Source organism: Podarcis gaigeae (assembly GCF_964106915.1).
Source record: "Podarcis gaigeae genome assembly, chromosome: 5".
NCBI lineage: Eukaryota > Metazoa > Chordata > Lepidosauria > Squamata > Lacertidae > Podarcis > Podarcis gaigeae.
Window position 1 is genome coordinate 2,132,699 of NC_139681.1, and position 21,507 is coordinate 2,154,205.

Below are 21,507 nucleotides of genomic sequence, written 5' to 3' on the forward strand. Positions count from 1 at the left end.
GTGTCCATCAAAGGTGACAGGCTTCTGTCCACATGTTGAAATCAGGCACTCTGCACCTGGTCTTGCAAGCTCAGGTGATCATCAGATCTTTTGAAGCGTTGTGCATGGAGATACGCAATCTCAAAGATCAGCTTCTTGTGAAGTTGCCTGCACAGTACTTTGCAAAACCAGACAATCTGTTGATCGTTGGTTCTTTTTGTCTTTGCCTGCCTGGTTTGATCACAAACTGCATGAGCAAACAGTTACCAATGTCACTGTGATGCCAGGTAATTGGCTGCCAGTTCCAGTCCTGCACGTATCTCCGATGTAGCCCATACCCTGAAAGAACAGGGAAGGGGATCAAGATACCAGCTGGTAAGAGAGTCTAAGGGGCATAGTGGCTGAAGTATTGAGCTTAAACAAGGATGACCTGGCATCACAGTGACATCCTTCCTCAGAAATAGAGCTCTCTTGGGGAGCTTGATCCAGAGTTATTGTGAGGATACAATTCAGAAAGGGGGAACCGTGTATGTCCATAGCTCTGTAGGATAAAAAGTCATAAATAAGATGAGGCAGGGAGTTCCCTAAGGAATACATCTTGGGATCAGCTAATCATCTCTTCTTTGAACAAGTACAGGATGTACTGTACAGGGCAGCAGTGGAGTGTCCAGCCTCTGTGGCACAGAAAGGAGCTCCAAGTTTTCAAGAACTAAGATGGCACAACTTAAAACACAATTTTGAACAATAGAACTTTGGAATAGTTAGTTAGAGAATCAAGCCTTGTGGTTCCAATGCAATGTGGCTGTTTGTCATGAGAATGCCCCCAAGGAGCCTTGGGTTTGTGTCCTCCTCTTCCCACACAGAGATTTGCAACTTCTGTTCCTGGTTTCCAGCAAATCAGAGTGGATTACAATCTTGGCATAAAGGGAAATGTGAAACATGCAGTTTGGATGAAACAGCACAACTACATTTTGCTGAAAACCAGGAACAGGAGTTGGTCATTGTAATGCATGAGGGAAACAGGAAGCATGTGAGACGTACATTTGTGCTTCCAATTCCAAAGTATGATTTGGCATTACGCCCCCAAAGCCCCCATGTTTCCAATTCAATTTTTAGACCATACATCTAGTTCACAAGATGCACTGGCCAGGCCTGTTGGGGGACTCAACATCTTACCACATGAACTAAAAAGGTGCCTTGAAATACACCTGAGGTTGTGCATTGCGGAGAAGGATGGATTGTGGTGGGCAAAATCTCTTCTGAATACAGTTGGTATCTTTGGGAAATTTTTTCCACCCTTAATGCTCATCTTATTGCAGTTCTTTCCCAGTCCTGTTACCCCAGGTCCATTTTAACTGGAGCAGCCAGGAACTGATTCTACAGAGTTCTGCATGCAGACCATGTGCTTTCCCATGGAGCAATGGGCCACTGCCAAAATGATGTTTTGCTTTCTTTAAATAGAAACTTCATGTGAAAGGAAACTGAAGCACAGTGGACACCCATGATAAAAGGCCAATTCACACATTATGTAGTGGTTGCCACATACACACTTGTGTTTGATGCAGGTGTACCAGCCTGCCATTTCACATTGTGTAAGTGAAGCAAATAGGTCTACTCTGTAGAGCTAAACACTCTTTTGACAACAAAGTTAGACTCAGGATCTGGCTGTAAGCCTTCTTTGCATATTATGACAAAAATAAAATAAAGTTTACCGTTGTTACTTCAAACTCCGGCCTTCTTTGGTTTCCTTAGTAACATATTTTCTAACTGTATGGAGCAATTATGAGTTCATTTTTAGAGGAGTGCTCTAAATTTGTAGCCACAACCATGGTCATAATATAAGGGTTCACCAAGTATCCCCCCATGTATCCTATTTCATTCCACACAAAGCCCACAGATAAAAATGGTTGTAAACAAACAAACAAACAAAGAGATAGTTGTTGCTACCTTCATCATGGTTTTGATGTAACATGATATCTGGCTGAGCATGGATAGAGTTCCCAGGATGGAAGAAAGGTGAAAACAGCACATGAGAATTTCTTTGCTTCAAGATATGCTGAAGAAGCTCATATAGCACATCACCTAAAAGACAAACAGACCATGCAAGTGAATGAAAGATATATGGTTCCCCTATGTTTGGGCCACTTTGGACTGCAACTACACAGGATAAAATGTTTCCCCATACAAAAAAAATTCTGCACCATAGAAAACTATTACATTAGAGCAAGGATGCCATCTCCTTTTGACCTCCCCTGATTATTTTGGGAGGGGCTGCCCCCCCCAACATTCAAAGGGAGTGGAGAAGGCCAAATGCAGAGCTGAGCACAGCACCACTTCAGGGGCCAACTCCTTCTCCTCCTCCCCCGCCATGGAAGGAAGGAGATGGTCAAAGCAGCCCCCTGCCAGTGACAGCGGAAGCAGGAGGAGCAGGAGTCACCAGCCACTGAAGCCACACTGCGGCCACCTTCGGCTCCGCCCCCTGGCTCCTCCCAATGGCCGGACGTCGCGCTCAATGCCACCTCTGCATTAGACAGAAGAACATCTTTAGAAATGCAGCTCTCATCTGTGAGAAGGCTAGAGCCCTTCAACAGCCTGGGACCAGGGTCCTTGAAGGACCACCTTCACCTGCACAAACCTGCCCAGGACTTCAAGACTGATTGCAGGCCCCATTGCTTCCCACTGCTCTCAGAATTTACTTCAGCCCCCTTGCCCTTATTCCCAGTGGTGTGGTTGCTATGTCCCAAGAGGCACAAAACAAATACCTAAAGAGGGCTTTTGTGTACCAGTCCTACGCAATTTGATAGGCCAAATCCTGGCTATGCGTGAATGACCTAGTGCGTGGGTACTCACAGCAAAATGCACAGGGGCTTCACTCCTGCCATGCTGCTGTTGTGCTCTCCATACCTAAGTCCTGTTTCGGTTTAGCAATAAGTTCAAATCTCACTCTAGACAAACCACAAGCACTAAACCAAGGCTTGGTTATAGCGAAGTCAAACCATGGCTTAGTTCTGGGTGCCACAACATTAGCAAGTCCAGAGCAGGAACAAAGCAGCTGTGATTTGTGTTAAGAATACCCACATGTTTTCTCGTTCATGCTTACCCATACTTTCGCTTAGCACTACATATGAATGAGGCCATATTACGCATTTCCTTCCTTTTTTCTTAGTACTCACCCGAATGTGGAGATCTGTATCGAAAATCCTCTTTGGTTAAAAGCAAGAGCGCTTTGCCATTCATCTCAAAAGTGTTGCTGTCAATGGGTCTTAATGAGAACTCCTTTTCAGCCCACTTCAGCCAATGGGCTACATCATCTCTGCTCCAGTAAATGGGCTGCAAGCCTACAGAAATGATTGAATAATCATACACTGAAAAACTGAAACCAAAACAAAAATATTCCACAAAATACCAGGGAGAATCTGACACAGGGATTTCACTATTTGCTGAGCATCGAGTTATGGGGTTATACATATCCCCATATCCCCCCATTTTTCCGGAGGGACGCATACCCCTAAACCTTTTGTAAATCTTTGTACTTTTGTCCATTTACTGTACTTATTTTTCCCAATTTGAACTATAAAATGGTGATTTTCTTGAGTCAAAATGAGAGCACCCCTAAACCTTTTTTTTTATATATATAGAAAAAAGCACTGCGTATCCCTAACCTGGGCATCTGTATCACATTTTGTGCCTTCTATGATGGTACAGAAAATATCTTACTACGGTTTTCCATAGTGTTTCGCTTTTAAATCATGAATGAAAAATCGAAACACTATGGAAAACTGTAGTAAGTACTGGAATTACAGTATGGGATAAACATAGAGTATATCCAGTGCTTTTTTTCTGGGGGGACGCAGGGATACGCATACCCCTAAACAGTTTGTGAATCTAAGTTTGGCCTCATTGTGGGGCAACATTTCAATATGAGTAGGAATATGAGAGTACCCCTAGACATTTTTAGAAAAAAGCACTGAGTATATCAGATATGTTGGGAGTGAGATATGCTCTGTGTTTATCCCATGTTTTAAGTCCAATGTTTACTATATAACTCCATCCCCTATATTATTTCATTCTGATTCTTTTGACCATCCATAATACATTTGAAATATCTGCTTCAAAATAAAATTCAAAATCAGGACTCCACAGTCCTCCCTTCCAGTGATTCCCTCTCACTATAACCTTTGATACGCTTACCTTTTTCCCTAGCCACATAAAAGTTGATATTATTTTCTATGCCATTCCTTTACCATTTGTGGTGTAAAAACATGGGGATGTTATGCAGAAAACACGTTATTCTTGTTAAAACATTTATCTTAATTAGGCTTCTTCCCCACCCCACCCCCATTTTTCCAGAATTCTACATCTTGTTGGATCTGTTGTGCCGGATCTAGCCGGGAGCTAATGATCTTTGAATAGTTCTGTTAGGTAATCTGTGATTTTGAGACCCGGATATTTTACTCTACTACACCAGCTACATTCTTTTATGCGACTCTCATATTCAATCTCATCATAATATACATTTGCTGGTAATAACTCATGTTTTGTTATAATGATTTTTAATCCAGCCACTTATACTCCTGTTTCATTTTCCCAATTTATTTTGGCTGATTCTGTGTAGTGAAATAAGAAAACTCCCATATCATCACAGTGAAAGCTGATTTTATGTTCTATTTCTGCTATTCTTATGCCTTTTATTGTCTTACTTTGTCTTATCAATTGCACTAGAGATGCCTCTGACAGCAGACAACCTTGTCTTACCACTCTACTAGGATATCACATTGGGAAACCTAAGTCATTAAATCTCACCCCAACCATATTTCTATATCTATCAGCTTACAGAAATATACACACACACACACACACACACACACACACACACCCCTTCATTGAAAGGTAATAATAATAATAATAATAATAATAATAATAATAATAATAATTATTATTATTATTATTATTATTTATACCCCCCTCCCCCCCAGCCAAGGCCGGGAGGTAAAAAAATACATTATTATATGTGCACTAAATATGGATACATGTAAATAAAAGGGGGGGAAAGAAAAAGAGAAACAGAACCGGTGTACAAGGGAAAACAAAGGGGGGAGAGGGAAAAACCCAAAACTGTATACAATGATACCTCAGGTTAAGTATTTAATTCGTTCGGGAGATCTGTTCTTAACCTGAAACTGTTCTTAATCTGAAGCACAACTTTAGCTTAATGGGGCCTCCCGCTGCCACCACACCGCCAGAGCACGATTTCTGTTCTCATTCTGAAGCAAAGTTCTTAACCCGAGATACTATTTCTGGCGGAGTCTGTAACCTGAAGCGTCTGTAACCTGAGGTACCACTATATTTTACAAGGTTGCTATTGTACTTCACCAGATCTTAACCTATTACAGTATTTGTAAGAATGGATTCCAAATATCATTGAATTTGTCCATGGCAAGTCTGTGTTTCTATGCAAGTTGTTCATATGTTGCAAATTTGTGTAAGTCCCCAATCCAATCGTAGAAGGGGGCTGCATTTTTATTTTTCCAATTCATCAGTATCAGTCTTTTTGCTTTAGCTAAGGGCGGGGAGAGTCCACTCGTGTTGTCCTTTTGTAAGGTTCCATGTGCTGGGTATATAATTCAAGAGGATATTTTGCTCTGTAAATGTAAGGTTGTTCCATACAGTTCTGTTGATAGTTTCAGTTACCTTCTGCCAAAAATATTTCAATCTTTCAGCTTACAGAAATTTGTTGGAAATACAATCCTTTCCCAAAAAATAAAAACCTTCATAACCCCCCACTTGAACCTGTCATAAGCTTATTCTTCATCCAGAAACCAAGAGATCGCATAATATTTAATACCCTTCTTAAACTCATTATTATAGCTCGTCACTTAATAAAACCTGTTTGATCTTTATGCACACATTTTTCTGTTACCCTATGGAGGTTAAAATTTTACAATCAAAATTCAATAGGGCAGACGGTCTGTACAACATTGAATCTTCATTATTCTCCCCTTTTAATATAATACAGATATGCTTCTTATTTTCCATTTTAGGGGCAGATTTCCAGTTTAAATTTAGTTTAAAGCCTCCACTTATGGTGTTTCTATATTGTCAGTATTTTTAAAATATATATTCTGCTATGAATCTATCTGGACCTGGAGATTTTCCACTCTTAGAATGTTTTATAGCTTTTCTTACCTGTTCTATATTTATGTCCTGTTTCTTGTTAATGTTTACTTCTGGTAAATGAACCCATGGCATAAAATCTTTAATGCCTTCTCTTGATAGTTTCTGTGACTTACCAAAAAAATTGTGAATTTCTCTGTGCTTATTCAGGGCTGTGATCTCCAACCTTCTCCCCCGTGGACCACTGGACAAGTGCTAAGGCTCTTGTGGAATACCTAGTAGTTTTTCTTGCCTGCTGCAGCAACTGTAATGCAGCAGGTGCCATAGGATTTCTAATTGCAGTGTATACCATTGTTACATCTTTAGATCTTAAATCTCAAAACATTATTTTAACACCTGTCCCTTCTGCTGTCTTGTCTTGTCTTTTATGAACTGATTCTGTTTGCAGCCATATATATAGAGAGAGGGGTTCAGTACAAGCAGGCCCAAATATTATTGCAGACAATTCTTCTTTCTACTATACTAAATCCTCTCTCTCAACTTCCTTTTTTAAAGCTCTAATTTTTATTCCTGTCTTCCTGCCTGAATTGTCCTCTATTCTGCATTTCAACACTTCTATGCATTGCCTATCCTCAGTTATCAAGCATTATTGCACTTTTATCCTCACAATCTCTCTGAAACCTGTTGCGCTAGTTTCCCTCAATTCTCTTTAATCTCTTTAATTGCATTACGTAACTATATGTAATATTAGTTTGTTTATTGTAACATATGCCCATTTTGGCAACCTTTCCAAATAATATTTTCTTCCATTTTTTTTCTTTTATACGCTCTATTTTTAACTCTAATGATTCCTGAAACCCCTAAAAATGTTCCACCAATTCTAAATACAATTCCTCAACAACTGTTCTTACTTCCTTTTTATGATTCTTACAAGACATTGCCCACTACTTTAAAATTTCCATAAACCTTTTATTTCCCTTTTGTCATACTCTTATTTCCAATTATGTTTGAAAAGAGAGAAACAATCCTGATCCTATACCTAAATTTTATCATCAAAGTTATGTGCCATGTACAAAACCTAGACTGAAATCCTTATCTACATTCATATTTACACCTAAATATCTTTGCAGCAATGATAACCATTAAATAATCAATCACACAAAAATGAAGCTAAATGTATTTAAATTGATTATTACATATACTCATGAATTATATACATTTCCGGGAGATCTACCCAATTTATTACAGAACCTTCTTTTATATATATTATTAACTGATGAGTTAACAATTAACAATTTTATCCAGCTCTTAAAAATATCTGTCTGACACTTCCAATATATTGTTAATGCCATTGGGGTTAGTCCATCAAAACCTATTAACATTAGCCCATCTGGAGACACACAATCAAAGCATGGTGATAACAACAACAACAACTATTATTATTTATAGCCTGCCCATCTGGCTGGGTTTACCCAGCCACTCTGGACAGATGGATTTTGTGTACCCAAGCACCTGGTATCTAGAGGCATATGGCCTCCTGATCATCTCTAGCATCTCCTCCTGCACCAATTCAGCAGGCTCCAGGGCTTTCTTTCAGCCAGAACTCAGTTCTGGCACCTCTCAGGTGAGTGCCATTGCCATTATAAGAGAACAGGCGCTGGCAGGCTCCATATTATGCTCCTCTTGCATGTTCACACACACCTCCAATTCCTCCTGCTCATGCGCACACATCTCTTACACTTTGACTTCCACAGCAGACTCCCAAGAACTGAAGAAATCAATCAGCCGCAGCCCCTCAGCTCCAGACAGCTCCCCCTTCTACAAAGGATCGTCTTCTCCCTTGCCTTCAGCTACCAACTGCTTCTCTTCGCAGTCCCGGCCCCTCAGCTGCCCATCCACACCCTGGATCTTTTTGGCCACTGTTTCCATCTGGGTGCCTTGCAGCTGGGTTTCTGGGTCACTTTCAACCCCCTCTTGAAGGTTTTTCTGTCCACAGAGGCTTCTCAGTCACTCTGCTAGCAGCTGTTTCCTTTTATGCAACTGCCGGTGCTGCTGCCGGCTTTCTTGCTGCTTCGTTTTCTTAAGTTCCTCAAGGAGTGTTGCTATTCTTCCCTCCATCTTGACTCAGGCACATCTCACTCACAGGCCCTCCTCCAGGAAACACAAATCCCACTTCTAATACCAGTGTTGCCCCCCCCCCCCAATCTCGGTACAAGATGCCAGCGGTTGCAGGCACTTTACCCAGGGTTCTTCTTTCCTTTGGGGAATGAGGCAGAGTGGAGACTGTGTTATCTTTACGATACATGGTTTATTTACACATATATACAACCTGAATCTACAATGGAGGGCTTTGCAGCATTAACACCCCGAAAAGGTCTTGCTTCTCCCATAGCTTGGATTCAAACAGAAATCAAACATTGCTCTCAAATGTTTTTCTGACTCTCTTCAGCTTGCTGCTTTACTTCTAGATCACATCAGTGCTAAACTCTGCACTCAACTCTGTTTTTTTCTGTTGATTTTAGATGATAATTTTGTTTTGTTTTTAAATTGGGCTGTGTGCTGAGGATGCTGTCAGTGTCTTCCTTGGAAGGAAGATGCTAATGGGGGTGGAGGTCGCTCTGTACATGCTCTGTACTTTTCCTTGTCACTTCATATCTTCTTATTTTTAAAGTAGGGCATGGCCACAGGTGGAATGGGAGAAGGCTAAACGTTCATGGCTACAAGGTGAAGCTTGTGGTTACAATATAAGGAATTCCAATAGTACCTCCAAGAGGATTCCTTCCCCACCACACCACACCCTATACAATTGCTCTGTGGTGCTGGAGGAAGAAAGTGATTTAACTGGAACGCTTCTGTGTGACGGGGTGGGTAGAATGCATTTCTAGTGGGCAGGGGAATGGAAAGCAGCTAAGAAACCAGAATACCCGAAGGCAAGTCCTGCACATCATAAAAAGGGATGGGGGTGGGGAGCAACCATCTCTAATTACAGCATCAAGACTCTGTCCAACCACGCAATCCTGGCAAAAACATACCAGCCTTGAAATTAAAGCTGGGAAGAAAGGGCAGGGGGCATTTCAGAACAGAAGATCAGGATAAAGGAAAGGGGGCTGTTTTGCCAGCCACAGATGCTCAAAATTATGAGTCAACCCCCAATCAAGAGAATGCATTTTACAGTAAGGCCTTGCTAACAAAATACTGTAAAATGTAAGCTTTGCTATTGTTCTTCTGTGTTTCAGAACTTTCAGGTCTTGAACATCAAAGCTGCATTTCACAAATTTTACCAGTCATCATGACGACTAGGAAACTTAAAGAAAATTAAAATTAAAAAGTAGTAGTTTCATTGGAAGGGATTCAGAAAAATTATGGTTTCAGGCACACAGAATGTATCACACAATCACACAGATTGTTGGTGTATTTCTGAATGTTTATATGTAACTACAAGGAGTTCGTTAACTGGTTATATAAGATACTGAGATCTGAAAAACTGATAAAATCCATATTTTTAAGGCTCCATTCTTAGACCACTAGTTTCTAGCAATAAGCTACCAGGTTTCTACATTAGCTCTACTCTAGGTTTCTCCAAGTGTTTCCCATCCCCTCCAGATTTCATTAGATTTTTACAGGCTCCACCTCTCACTCATCAAGTTCTGCCTCTGTTGTGCTTATCATTCCCAAAACACTACTAAATCTTATGCCAGTCTTTATTATAATTAATTTTTTTATCTATTAAATCTCTGAGGCTGACCATCCTCCCTCTACAGTTTTTATTTTCTCCAATTTCTAGGACTAAAGTGGCTTAACTTCCTGATTAGGACCAATTTCCCTTTTCCCACTGGACATTTTACTTGTTTTGATGTCTTAAAATTTTAGTCATATTGCTTCTCATAGTCACAATGTTGGATAATGTCACAATCAACAAAACTAGCAATAAATAATCCCCCTTCTGTTTAAATGGACTCCACTTATAAGATGTGAGAAAAGCGTATTGATTAAAACACTTGAGAAGAATGTTCAGACTCCGAGTCCTCGCTATGAGGAAATCAATCTTCCAGCTCTCCAGAATCAGAGCCAAGTGCTGCTTCCTGGAAGCAGTGACAGCCCCTTTCTGGAACCAGAGTGGAAATCCCATGCTCCATCAACCCTGCTGACCTGCTGACACAACACACGGCTTGCATTTGCTGATCAGGTGTACAGGCAGGACTCTAAATTAGCTCACTGGGCAGTGATCGCCTGCAGATTCATGAAAGTTGACCATGTCGCCAATTTAAGGAAAAGGAGAGTGGGGTGGCCTGGAAGACAGAAGCTAAATTCCTATCCCTCTTAAACCCCTCTTCACATTAAAATTGCTCAACAAAGAGAAAATACGTTCCCTGTTCTGAAATCAAGCATTTTTTTAAAGGGCCAGGATCTACAGCTAAGGAACCTTTGTTGTTGTTGTTTAGTCGTTTAGTCGTGTCCGACTCTTCGTGACCCCATGGACCAGAGCACGCCAGGCACTCCTGTCTTCCACTGTCTCCCGCAGTTTGGTCAGACTCATGTTTGTGGCTTCGAAGACACTATCCAACCATCTCGTCCTCTGTCATCCCCTTCTCCCTGTGCCCTCCATCTTTCCCAACATCAGGGTCTTTTCCGGGGAGTATTCTTTTCTCATGAGGTGGCCAAAGTACTGGAGCCTCAGCTTCACGATCTGTCCTTCCAGTGAGCACTCAGGGCTGATTTCCTTAAGAATGGAACCCACCTGTTCCCAATACTGTAATATATGATCCTACGGGGGAAATACTACAATAGCAAGGACAAAATAGTGACAAATTTCATTAGGCTACTGCAGCAAAGCCAACAGTCTTGTAGTGTATGCTTTTCATGAACTACAGCCCACAATGTTTACACTAAATTATTATTAGACCTAAACAGACTAGATAAAATCTAGGGATGCATGGAATCCCATCCCCGCAGCTCTCTACCATGAAAGCCCAACATGAAAATAGGACGCCCATAGGACGCACCTAGGTTTTTTTGGTGGTGGTGGGGAAATAAAGAAAAACAAATTATTTTCCTCCCAGGTGCGGGGCTCTCCCATGGCTAGCAGAGAGCTGTGCGAAGCCGGAAGCCTGGGGCGTGCTAAGCTCAGTGCGCTCCAAGCTTCTGGGTGCAGGCAAGCGTGCCGGGGAGGGTGGCTGGAGGCTGGGGGACTGGAAATGGGGCTGTGGGGCCTTCGAGGGCAATGCATGTGGAGCTGGAGGAAATTACTTCTGCTAAGGCATAGAGAATGCGAGAGGACCAGGGGATCTGGAGCAGCATCGCCAGGTGAGAAGGCAGAGAGGAGCTTCTGCACCTTTAGCAGGATGTGCATGCGTGGAAAGGGAAATTTCAGCAGGTGTGGTAGAAGTCAGGAATTTTTTTCCTCTTTTTTGCTCTTCAAAATATGGCAACCCTAACTAAGGCATAGGGTCAGCATACAAGCTCATATGTTAACAGATTGCACATGTTGCATACGAAGTACAAAAAAGGAACAGCAGCATTAAACTACAGAATATCTGTATTTCTTAGAATCTGAAAATGTCTTTCCTTTTCTTAGAAATGCAAAGGTGAGTAACATTTTCCCTAGACCTTGATTCAATGTTTTAAGGACTAGTCAAAGTAAAGCAGAGTCACCTTGTGGTCTGCAGGCAGCATTCAGCCTGAAAAGCAATTTTATGGCCCCAATAACTCTACCAAATTTTAATGAAGGTATGGTGAAAAGCTTCCATTTTTGGAAGAAAGTAGCTTGCCATTTTGTCCATACCTGAAATGCCTACTTCAAACCATGGGTTATATTTTATTAGGCACAGTTTAGGGTTCAGACATAGGGACGCGGGTGGCGCTGGTCAGCGGTTCGAATCCCCATGATGGGGTGAGCGCCCGTTGCTCGGTCCCTGCTCCTGCCAACCTAGCAGTTTGAAAGCACGCCAAAAAGTGCAAGTAGATAAATAAGTACCGTTCCGGCGGGGAAGGTAAACAGCGTTTCTGTGCGCTGCTCTGGTTTTGGTGTTCCGTTGCACCAGAAGAGACTTAGTCCTGCTGGCCACAAGACCCGGAAAAACTGTCTGCAGACAAACACTGGCTCCCTTGGCCTCTAAAGCAAGATGAGCGCCGCAACCCCAGAGTCATCTGCAACTGGATTTAACTGTCAGGGGTCTTTTACCTTTTTAGGGTTCAGACAAAATCACAATGTGCAGCATGTTGGAAGTGAAATTGGAAGTGGAATTGGAAGTGAAAACTTCCAATTGCCTCCTTATGGCTGTACTAGAGAAGGGGAAGGGCAGGGACAGCCCACGAGTCTAAGGCCTGCTGCAGTTGCCCACAGCGAGAATTGCTGCTTCATACTTGTTTCTGTTCATAGATTCCTGTAGTTACATCACTTGCCCAGGATGAGAACCATGTGACCTAATTGAGAATATAGAAAGCAGGAGGCCTCCTAAACGTGTATGCATGCTTCATGCAGGCTGGGAAAGCAAGGGCCCTATATTTCCTGCCACTGCTATAAGATGACACCAAGATGCAATGAAAAAGTCAGACACTTCTTGTGCGAGGGTGCTCTTCACAGAAATCTGACATGATCAAGTATTTGGTGGTTAATTGACAGTATCTAACCAGCAGAAGTATAGTGGGTAGGTGGGGGCCTGTTGCCCTGGGCGCAGTTTTTTTTTGGGGGGGTTGCATTCCTCATGATGCCCTGTTGCATCATGAGCTGTTGTGTCCTTCTAAGCTCCATTCAGTGAGCCCTGCCCCCACAGCACACCCTGTCCTGGGTGCCAGTGGGGAATGCTCCGCCACTGCTGATTAGTCAACTGATAGGCATTTTAATTCATGTACAGTACTGTGTTTCAGTAGTGAATTTGATAGTGTAGGTTTTCATCATCATCATCATCATATTATTATTATCATCGGTGGAGGAGGGAAATCAGTTGAAACTGAAGAACTATGAGAATACAGTGGTACCTCTGGTTACAAACGCTTCAGGTTACGAGCTCCGCTAACCTGGAAATACCGGTAGTTGCTCCTGGTTGTAAACTTTGCCCCAGGATGCGAACAGAAATCATGTGCTGGAGGTGCATGTGCTGCGGGAGGCCCCATTAGCAAAACTGCGCCTCAGGATAAGAATGGTTTCAGCTTAAGAACGGACCTCTGGAATGAATTAAGTTCGTAATCAGAGGTACCACTGTATAAGGCATTTGTTAACTGATTGGCTCCAATATCATTAGCTAAATGACATTTTTTAAATGGTCAAAAGAAAGAACTCTCAAGATTACAAAAAGGCTTGTTGGAAAATAACAAAAAGGTTCTGTCAAAAATATATAAAATGTTACTGGAATGAGAGACAAAAGATGAAGAAGTAAACTCTGTAATGATACATTGGGCAAAAGATGTGGGTCATAATATCCAACTTGATTCATGGGGAAAGTTGTGGAATGTGGATTTAAGATTTACTGCTTGCTGTTCATTAAAAGAGAATTATATGAAAATGATGTACCAATGGTATTTAGCAAAAGCCTTCTGGGAAATGATTTATAATGAATTTAAAAAATGTTTAAAATAACTTTTGTTAAAAAACCAGAGGCTTTTCTATTAGGTATAATAGGAGAATAATTACTGAAGAAGAAAGAGGTCCTATTTACATATGCAACAACAGCAGCAAGAATGTTGTATGCCCAGGGATGGAAGGAAGAAAGAACCCCATGGAAAGAAGAATGGATATCGAAGCTGATGGACTATGCCGAAATGGCGACATTGTCCGGGAAGACAATTTCCCGGACAATAAATTTTTAAAAGCATGGATTAACTTTATAGAATATATGAAGGAGCACTGAAAATATCTAAAAATGTTAGCAGGATTGGACTAGCACAATATAATTTGACAAGGGATATTAAAAAGGAGATTTAATAGTTTGGATAAAGGTATTTAAATGCAGAAAAGAGAAGAGATAATTAGTGGAACTAGGCAGAGGGGTGGGGGGAAGTCCAGGGGCTGGAAGAACCCCCCATAAAGATACTGAGATTGTTTGTGGACTAATGCAAATAATAATGTATGTTAAAACTTTTAAAATATAACAACAACAACAACAACAACAACAACAACAACAACAACAACAACAACAACTTATACCCCGCCCATCTGGCTGGGTTTCCCCAGCCACTCTGGGCGGCTTCCAACAAAATATTAAAAATACAATAAAACATCAGACATTAAAAAATTCCCTAAACAGGGCTGCCTTCAGATGTCATCTATAAGTCAGATAGTTGTTTCTCTCCTTGACATCGGATGGGAGGGTGTTTCACAGAGAGGGTGCCCCTGCCGAGAAGGCCCTTTGCCTGGCTCCCTGCAACCTCACTTCTCACAGGGAGGGAACCACCAGAAGGCCCTCGGAGGTGGACTTCAGAACTTTTGGTAATATTATCAGTTTGTGAAAAACCACTCATCCCCATAGTCGCTTTTGGTTCATTAGAGAAAAGTGAATTCATTCCCCTGAACCAGACACTGGATTCTTCAAGAGATCATCTGCTTGGAAGGTTCAGAAAAATATTTTCAAAAGTTCAAAGCATTCAAATCCTAGGAAATAAATGTGTGGTTACTGCAAGTGCAAGTCTCCTTAGTATCACAGACACATTTAGCTGTTTAGCACATCCCTAGTTAATAAACATAAAAAAGAAAAGAAACATGGGAAGTGTGAATACATAATATCAGAATATGTGTGTAAGAGAAGTGGGGTTTTATGGGAGCCATGAGGCTGGGAAAGGAGGGAGATTTTATAAAAGCTTCGCCCTCCATGTTTACCTGACTACCATGCCCCTGAGGGTGCAGGTACTTGCCGTGTGGGACAAATGGTACCTTTGGGGGAAATTAAACCAGGAAAATGGTGTGCGGCCAGGGCTAACCTTCTCCCCATAGTTATCTAATCCAGGGTCATTCATGGCTGCTTTTAAGAAGAAAAATAAAAGGAAGACCAGAAGTTCACTGAGTATTGTTTCCATTTGCTAAATTGCACTATAGGCATCTTTTACTATCTTTCTTTCCCAATTCTATTTTTCTATGTAAACAATGACTGCAATTAGCTTTACTATCTTGCAAGTTTAGTGGAATTGAGGCTCAGTATTTCCCCATAATAATGTGGCCTAAAGCAGGGGCAAAACTAGGCATTATTTCACCTAGGTCAAAGACCCAGTTTGGCACCTCCCACGCACATCTGCGTACATACACACACACACACTGGGAGCCTCAATGGTGCCGCTCTGGAGACTTCACCCGGGGCCAAAAATCTGACTAGCACCCCTGTAGCTATGATTCTGCCTAAAGTAGAAAACTTGTGCTCTTTCTCAGTCAAGTGATCAAAGGTTAATGCCAACTGCTACTGTCTCCAACAGAGAATCCCCTTCCAGATCACTCTCATTATATTTACAGCTCAATCTGCTTGACAATGTCTATTTTGCAAAAGTAAAGACCAACAAGGAAGGTGGACTGAGTGCAGAGCAATCGTTTAATAAGGCTGGACGGGGTCCTCTGTGGAAACCAACAGCTGCTACAACCACCCAGAGGCTTCCGACCATGTGGAATCTTGTTTAGGGCTCCTGTGTCAACCAACCCTTAGCAAGCCTCAGGAGGCTGTTCACATTTGGAACTACATTGGCTGAATTAAGATGGACTCAAGACAGCTTCTTCCACTGGGTGTAATACGATGTTGTGCTCTGGCCTTAGGCTGCAAATGCCTGGATGTCTGAAAACACCATACATCAATGGAATCCATTTTCCAAAGAGAGAAGGCACGTCTGGAAGAGAATTCAGAAGATCTAGCTTCCAACATAACAACTCTTGTTATATGCTCATCTAGATTAGCTAGTTTTTGTTCTTTCCTCCCACAAGTAATTCTGACCCCACTCCCTCCTTAGTTGCTGTGGTCTGAGGTTTAGAATGCTTCTATTATCTGCCCCCCTCCAGCATCCTCTCTGACAGGAAGTTTCCCCAGCATTTTCCGTCATAGGAAATTTCCTGTGGGGAAGTGCTTATCGGGCAAACAAGTTCCACAGTGTAACAAAAACAGCAAGTGAAAAGCTGAAACAGCATTTAAGTTCTTTTGGTAAGGAGGCTGAGGCAGCATTAAATTGCTTTGGAAATGAAGAATTATTGTTTTAATTTATTGGATCAGACCCTGGTCACATGAACGTTTACTATTCCAGGGACAGCACAGGTAAGGCAGGCATGAAGGGAAGCATCAGTTGTCTTGATAGCTTAGGAAACATAGACTCAATTTATAGCTGTATCTGTATCGCACCAGACTGAACTGGAATTGGAATTATTAACAGATAGCTACTTATTTTTTGTGCTGCAGTGATATTCAGTGGCAGCTGGGCAGGTGCAGTTTGTCCTACACAGTGCAAAGAAACATTCCCAAAGCAGCTCACTGTACTGATAAAAAATAAGAAATTAATATTTTACCTTCTGGTAGGTATAACACAATCATATATAAATGTCTACTCAAAAGTAAGTCCCATTGAGCTTAATGGGTCTTACATCCAAGTAAGTGGGTATAGGTTTTTGCAGTTATTTGGAAGTAAGTCACATTGAACTCAGTAGCTCTCTTCTCCAAGCAGGGTCGTAGCTGGGGGGGGGGGCACAAAGTGGGGCACAAAATCAGCTTAAAAATATGTCCATACATATGTCTATAAATAAGAATATTGATTATTGCCTCATAAAAAGGTTTTAAATAGAGGGTGAATTGAAATTGGGGGGGGGGGTTGGAGGACAGGGGGAAAGAAGAGCTAATTTGTCTGTGGCTAGGGGGTGCAATCTGGATGGTTCAGGGGCAGAAAAGAGAAGAGATAATTAGTGGAACTAGGCAGAGGGGTGGGGGGAAGTCCAGGGGCTGGAAGAACCCCCATTAAGATACTGAGATTGTTTGTGGACTAGTGTCTCCAAGTACAAATGTACAGGATTGCAGAGTAAATCTATAAAAGGCATAACCAGTTCAAACAATGCGCACTCTATCCCTGGAAGTTCAAAGGCAGTAATGAAGGTGTACATGTGCAAACTTGCTGGGTTGCCTTATTCTACTTATGCTCGCTGGACTGCTTCAGTCTGTGGAACCGACACTGTGACAGGTGCTTGCAAGAAATGGATCTGTTAGTTGTGGCAGCACCTGCACAAGGGAACTCTGTGTGTACTGAAATCAGGCAAGTGTCTTCATTGTACTATTTTCAGTGCCTACTTACATTTATTTTGGCGAACCTATCCAGACATGCAGAGTGTTGATATGTGTTTTAATCCCTTTTTAATACTACAGCATTGATCTTAATAACCTTTTGAACATTTCTAAAATACCTGTCTTTTACTAATAATTTAATTATTTGAATAATTTTGTAAGCCACTGATAGGTTTGATTATGATCAAGCATGATATAAATGTTGTAGAATAAAAATTAAAAATCCGTGGACCACATGCAACCCTTTCCCACGTCCCGCCATAGGTGTCCCAAGCCAGCCCTTCCCGCTTCCTAAATGATCTCTGCCTGCTGCTCCATTTTGCTGCCTGGGGGCAGAGAGCATGATTGCAATGGTGAGTAAGGCTCAAACAAAGTCACTGCTGTGCACCTTCCTCTCTGCGTAAATCACATGTGCCTACTCTGCCAACAGTAAGATAGGGGAAGTAGACTACTATAGTAAAGGTAAAGGTAAAGGGACCCCTGACCAGTGGCGTAGCGTGGGGGGTGCCAGGGGTGCCGGCCACACCGGGCGCAACATCTGGGGGGCGCGAGTCCAGAGGGAAGGGACAAGTTCCTTCCTCCGCCGGGCTCCCCGCCGCCGCCGCGCTCCACTCACTGCTCGCAGGAGGAGCAGCCGCTGCAGCAGCGCCGACGCCGCCACCGACGCCTGGCTGGGCACGGGCAGCCTCCGCACCCCGCCGCCGCCGCCATCCCCTCGGCCCAGCCACAGGCGGCGGCTGCTTCTGCCGACAGGGAGGGAGGAGAGCTCCGAGGGGCCTCGCCGCGCCCTGCGCTCCCCAAAACCCTCCGAGAGGAAGCCGGCGGGCGGGCGAGGGTCTCCCGGCAGAAGGGGGTGCCGCTGGCTCCGGCTCTCAGTGCAAGTCTCAGCCGCGGGGGGGGGCGGGCGAGGACGGAGCGCGGCTGGAAGCCCCCGGACCCGGCCGGGAGGAGGCGAGGCGCTCGCCAAGCCCGGATCTGGAGCGCCTCGGAGCACGGGCTCCGCCTACAGCCCAAGGAGAGAAGGGGGCGGGGAGGCGCCCGAGGGGAGGGGGCTTCGGCTGCCTCGGCTCGTGGGGGCTCCGCAAATAATAAATTTAATAAATTCCTGCTGAGCCTTAAGGGGGGGTCCTTGGCTCCTTCGCTTGCCCCCAGCCCCAGTGGCGTAGCGTGGGGGGTGCAGGAGGGCTGGCCGCAACATCGGGGGGGGGGCGCTCACACTCGAGTGCTAAAATCCACGGTTTAGGGGGCGCAAATTACTTGCCTTGCCCCGGGTGCTGACAACCCACGCTACGCCACTGCCCCTGACCATTAGGTCCAGTCGTGACAGACTCTGGGGTTGCGGTGCTCATCTCGCTTTAGTAGCCTACCGGAATTAAAGCTTCTGTAGAAGTGCACAACAGAAACAGAATGGTCTGGTTACAGAACAGAGTTCCCCGAGAACCTCACCTTTCATTCAAATAGCAGCAACCCCTATGCATGAAAAATCTCTGAGAAGTTACTAAATAAAAAATCCAGGGGCCAAGGCTGCATTCTCTTCTTTGCTCTCCCCTGAGTAGCAAAACCATTTGTATAATTTCTATAGGTTGCAAAATATTATTTCCTTGGCACATAATTTAGATACCATACGCACAGATATATATATATTAAGTGGCTTGCCTTGCTGTGCAAAGGGGACGAGAGCACAACCACGGAGGAGTGGATAAAGTAGGAAGACCCCAGTTCATTTCTTGAGGGCCAGAAGTATGAAGCTGCCTGAAAAGCAGTCTTTGGCAGACCAGAATGTGGCAGAAGCCTTTGGATCTTTCACACGTAGAGAAGAATCCAGCTACAGCTAGGAGCCAGTTTTTCACTTCCTGCATATGAGCAACTTTCACCACAAATCCACAACTTTGATTGAATGCTTGTCCCTGCAACACTGAGAAGGGAAATATATAAAAAAACACAACCACATAGTTCAAATTCTATTTCTGGATTGTATCATAGCAGACATCTGATAATGATCCTTCCCTCCCGCCTTCTCCTCCACCCAGTTAACTGCAGCTGTGGTAAAGAGGCTCCTGCCAACAGACCCACAATGCACTCCTCCTCCACAGGAAGTTCCAAAGATCTCTTCCTGCACAGGAAATTTCCTGTGGTCCAACAGACATTCCTCTTAGCTTTTATCACCACCTTACATTTGTTTCGGGGCATATCTACTTAAGTAAGAATAAACAGAGAGCTTGCAAGTGGGTTACATAACTGAGAAGAAAGACAGACTTCTTCTCCCATGATGGGCAAACGTTTACTGCAGAGGGAGATTCTAAATGTCCCCTACATGTCTTTTTAGTTGTTACATGTGAGCACTGTGTTAAAGAAAATTCTGGACTGAGAGACCACTCAACAGCTCATCTCATCGGGGTACAAGTGCCCCGCGGGTCCATGCAGTCAGGAAAAGAAGGAAATTCCAGCCAAGCAATTTGGAGCAAAACAGCAGACAGCAGACTTTGATCCTTTACTGCTGCACAACAGGTTCAACAGCAGCGAGTGAACCCCGAGGATGGGGCGACATTGACTTTTAAAACTTCCCACCACATTCCACAATACAGTTCACACAGCATCGTCAATACATCATCTTTACATCACTGACATGTCACAAAAGGGAAGGGGTAGACAGGGATTGCACTAGCTCAACCTTGGCATCCAGGTATAAGATGAGCCTAGGCAAACACCTCTGAAGCCCCACCACACAAAGTACAAGAAAACTTCCTTTGCATGTCTGGATCATGAGGCAAGTTTGGTGATGGGATTAGGCTTTCCTTGGCCAACAATCAGCTCAGCAATTGTCACCTCTGGAAACTTCCTGGAGTCCCTTTTCAAGGGGAAAATAGCTTTGGAATGGAGGAAACTGGCAAAGGAGTTGATTTTATATTACAGTGGACGTGATGTTCACAACCCGCAGCGTTTGCAACCCGCGTCTGCGCAGGTTGTGATTCGGTGCTTCTGTGCATGCGCAAAGCGCAATTTAGTGCATCTGCACATGTGTGACCGCCAAAACCCAAAAGTAACGCGTTCCGGTACTTCCGGGTTTCGGCAGTCTGCAACTCAAAAAAATGAAACCTGAAGCGGCTGTAACCCGAGGCATGACTGTATTTTTAAAGCTAGGTAACTTCCCTGAGCTGTCAAGTTGAAAGGATACATTCAGGCATAATATTTGTAACATTTAACAACTTTAAAGATGTGCCCCCCCCCTGTAATTTCTGTGACAACTGTATCATGTAATTCACTACATGTTAAAATGGGTGCTAAGCTGGTATTGAACTGAATGAAGGCTAATAAACGGAGGCTTAGTCCCTCTTTTGGGTGGGGTTTCACTCCCCCTCAAATGTTTGCAGCTAAGACGTGCTCAAATTCAGCCGGCTCTTGATGCCAAGGGGGCATGTCTTTCGTCACTGTAGTTCACTGCACTATCTGCAGTCCTTCCCAGACAGAGATGGGCTTGCTACAATTATCTATCCATACCATGTTCTCACAGAGCACTATACATGAAAATGCCTTCAAGAAGCTTCAACCAGTCGGAACACAGCAGCCAGCCTCTTGACAAACACTTGCTGGTCTGAACACATTTCAATGGTGTTAAATAAGATTTTAAATGTCTCCTAGTTTCTTTCAGAAAGAACCATTCAAGACTGTCTAAAAAGTTTGGGAAGGGAAGCCTTCTGTTCCCCTAACCCCAAGATGACCCTGTCCCTCCTAAAGATCACCTTCAGAGCTGGGCACCTGTTTGGAGGCCCTGGCTCTGCCACCCTTCCCAGCTGTCCCCGGCCCTTCTGTTCCGTTGCGCCAGAAGTGGTTTAGTTCTGCTGACCACATGACCTGGAAAGGTGTCTCCCTTGGCCTGAAGCGAGATGAGGCCTGCACCCCATTGTCAAATTTGACTGGTCCAGGGGTCCTTTACCTTTACCTTAAAGACACATATTTTGGTGGATGACTGCATTAACAATGATATGTCTGCTAGTGCTTTACGCTGCAGTCATGAAGCCACTTACTTGGGGACAAGTTTATTGTTGTGTTTATTAAAGTTTGCTAATGTTCTTCATCATTCTCTGAATGAAATGTGGTATGCAAATCAGGACTGCATGATTTGATATTGCACTGGAGTCTCCTATGTTTGTTTTAATAGTCTGGCAGCTGCCTTGGAGGTTAT

General features: G+C 43.3%; 1 protein-coding gene across 4 annotated transcripts in view; it reads right to left on the reverse strand.

Annotated features, from left to right (window-relative positions):
• The window catches only part of ETV6 (ETS variant transcription factor 6), a 140,995-nt gene that overhangs the window by 26,265 nt on the left and 93,223 nt on the right, over window positions 1-21,507 (reverse strand). For all 4 annotated transcript variants that reach the window (XM_083738852.1, XM_083738851.1, XM_083738853.1 and 1 more), the window contains exons 3-4: window positions 3,153-3,317; window positions 1,927-2,061 (exon numbers count right to left, since the gene is read on the reverse strand). In XM_083738852.1, the coding sequence (XP_083594978.1) occupies window positions 1,927-2,061; window positions 3,153-3,317 (300 nt within the window). The remainder of the gene's footprint in view (window positions 1-1,926; window positions 2,062-3,152; window positions 3,318-21,507) is intronic.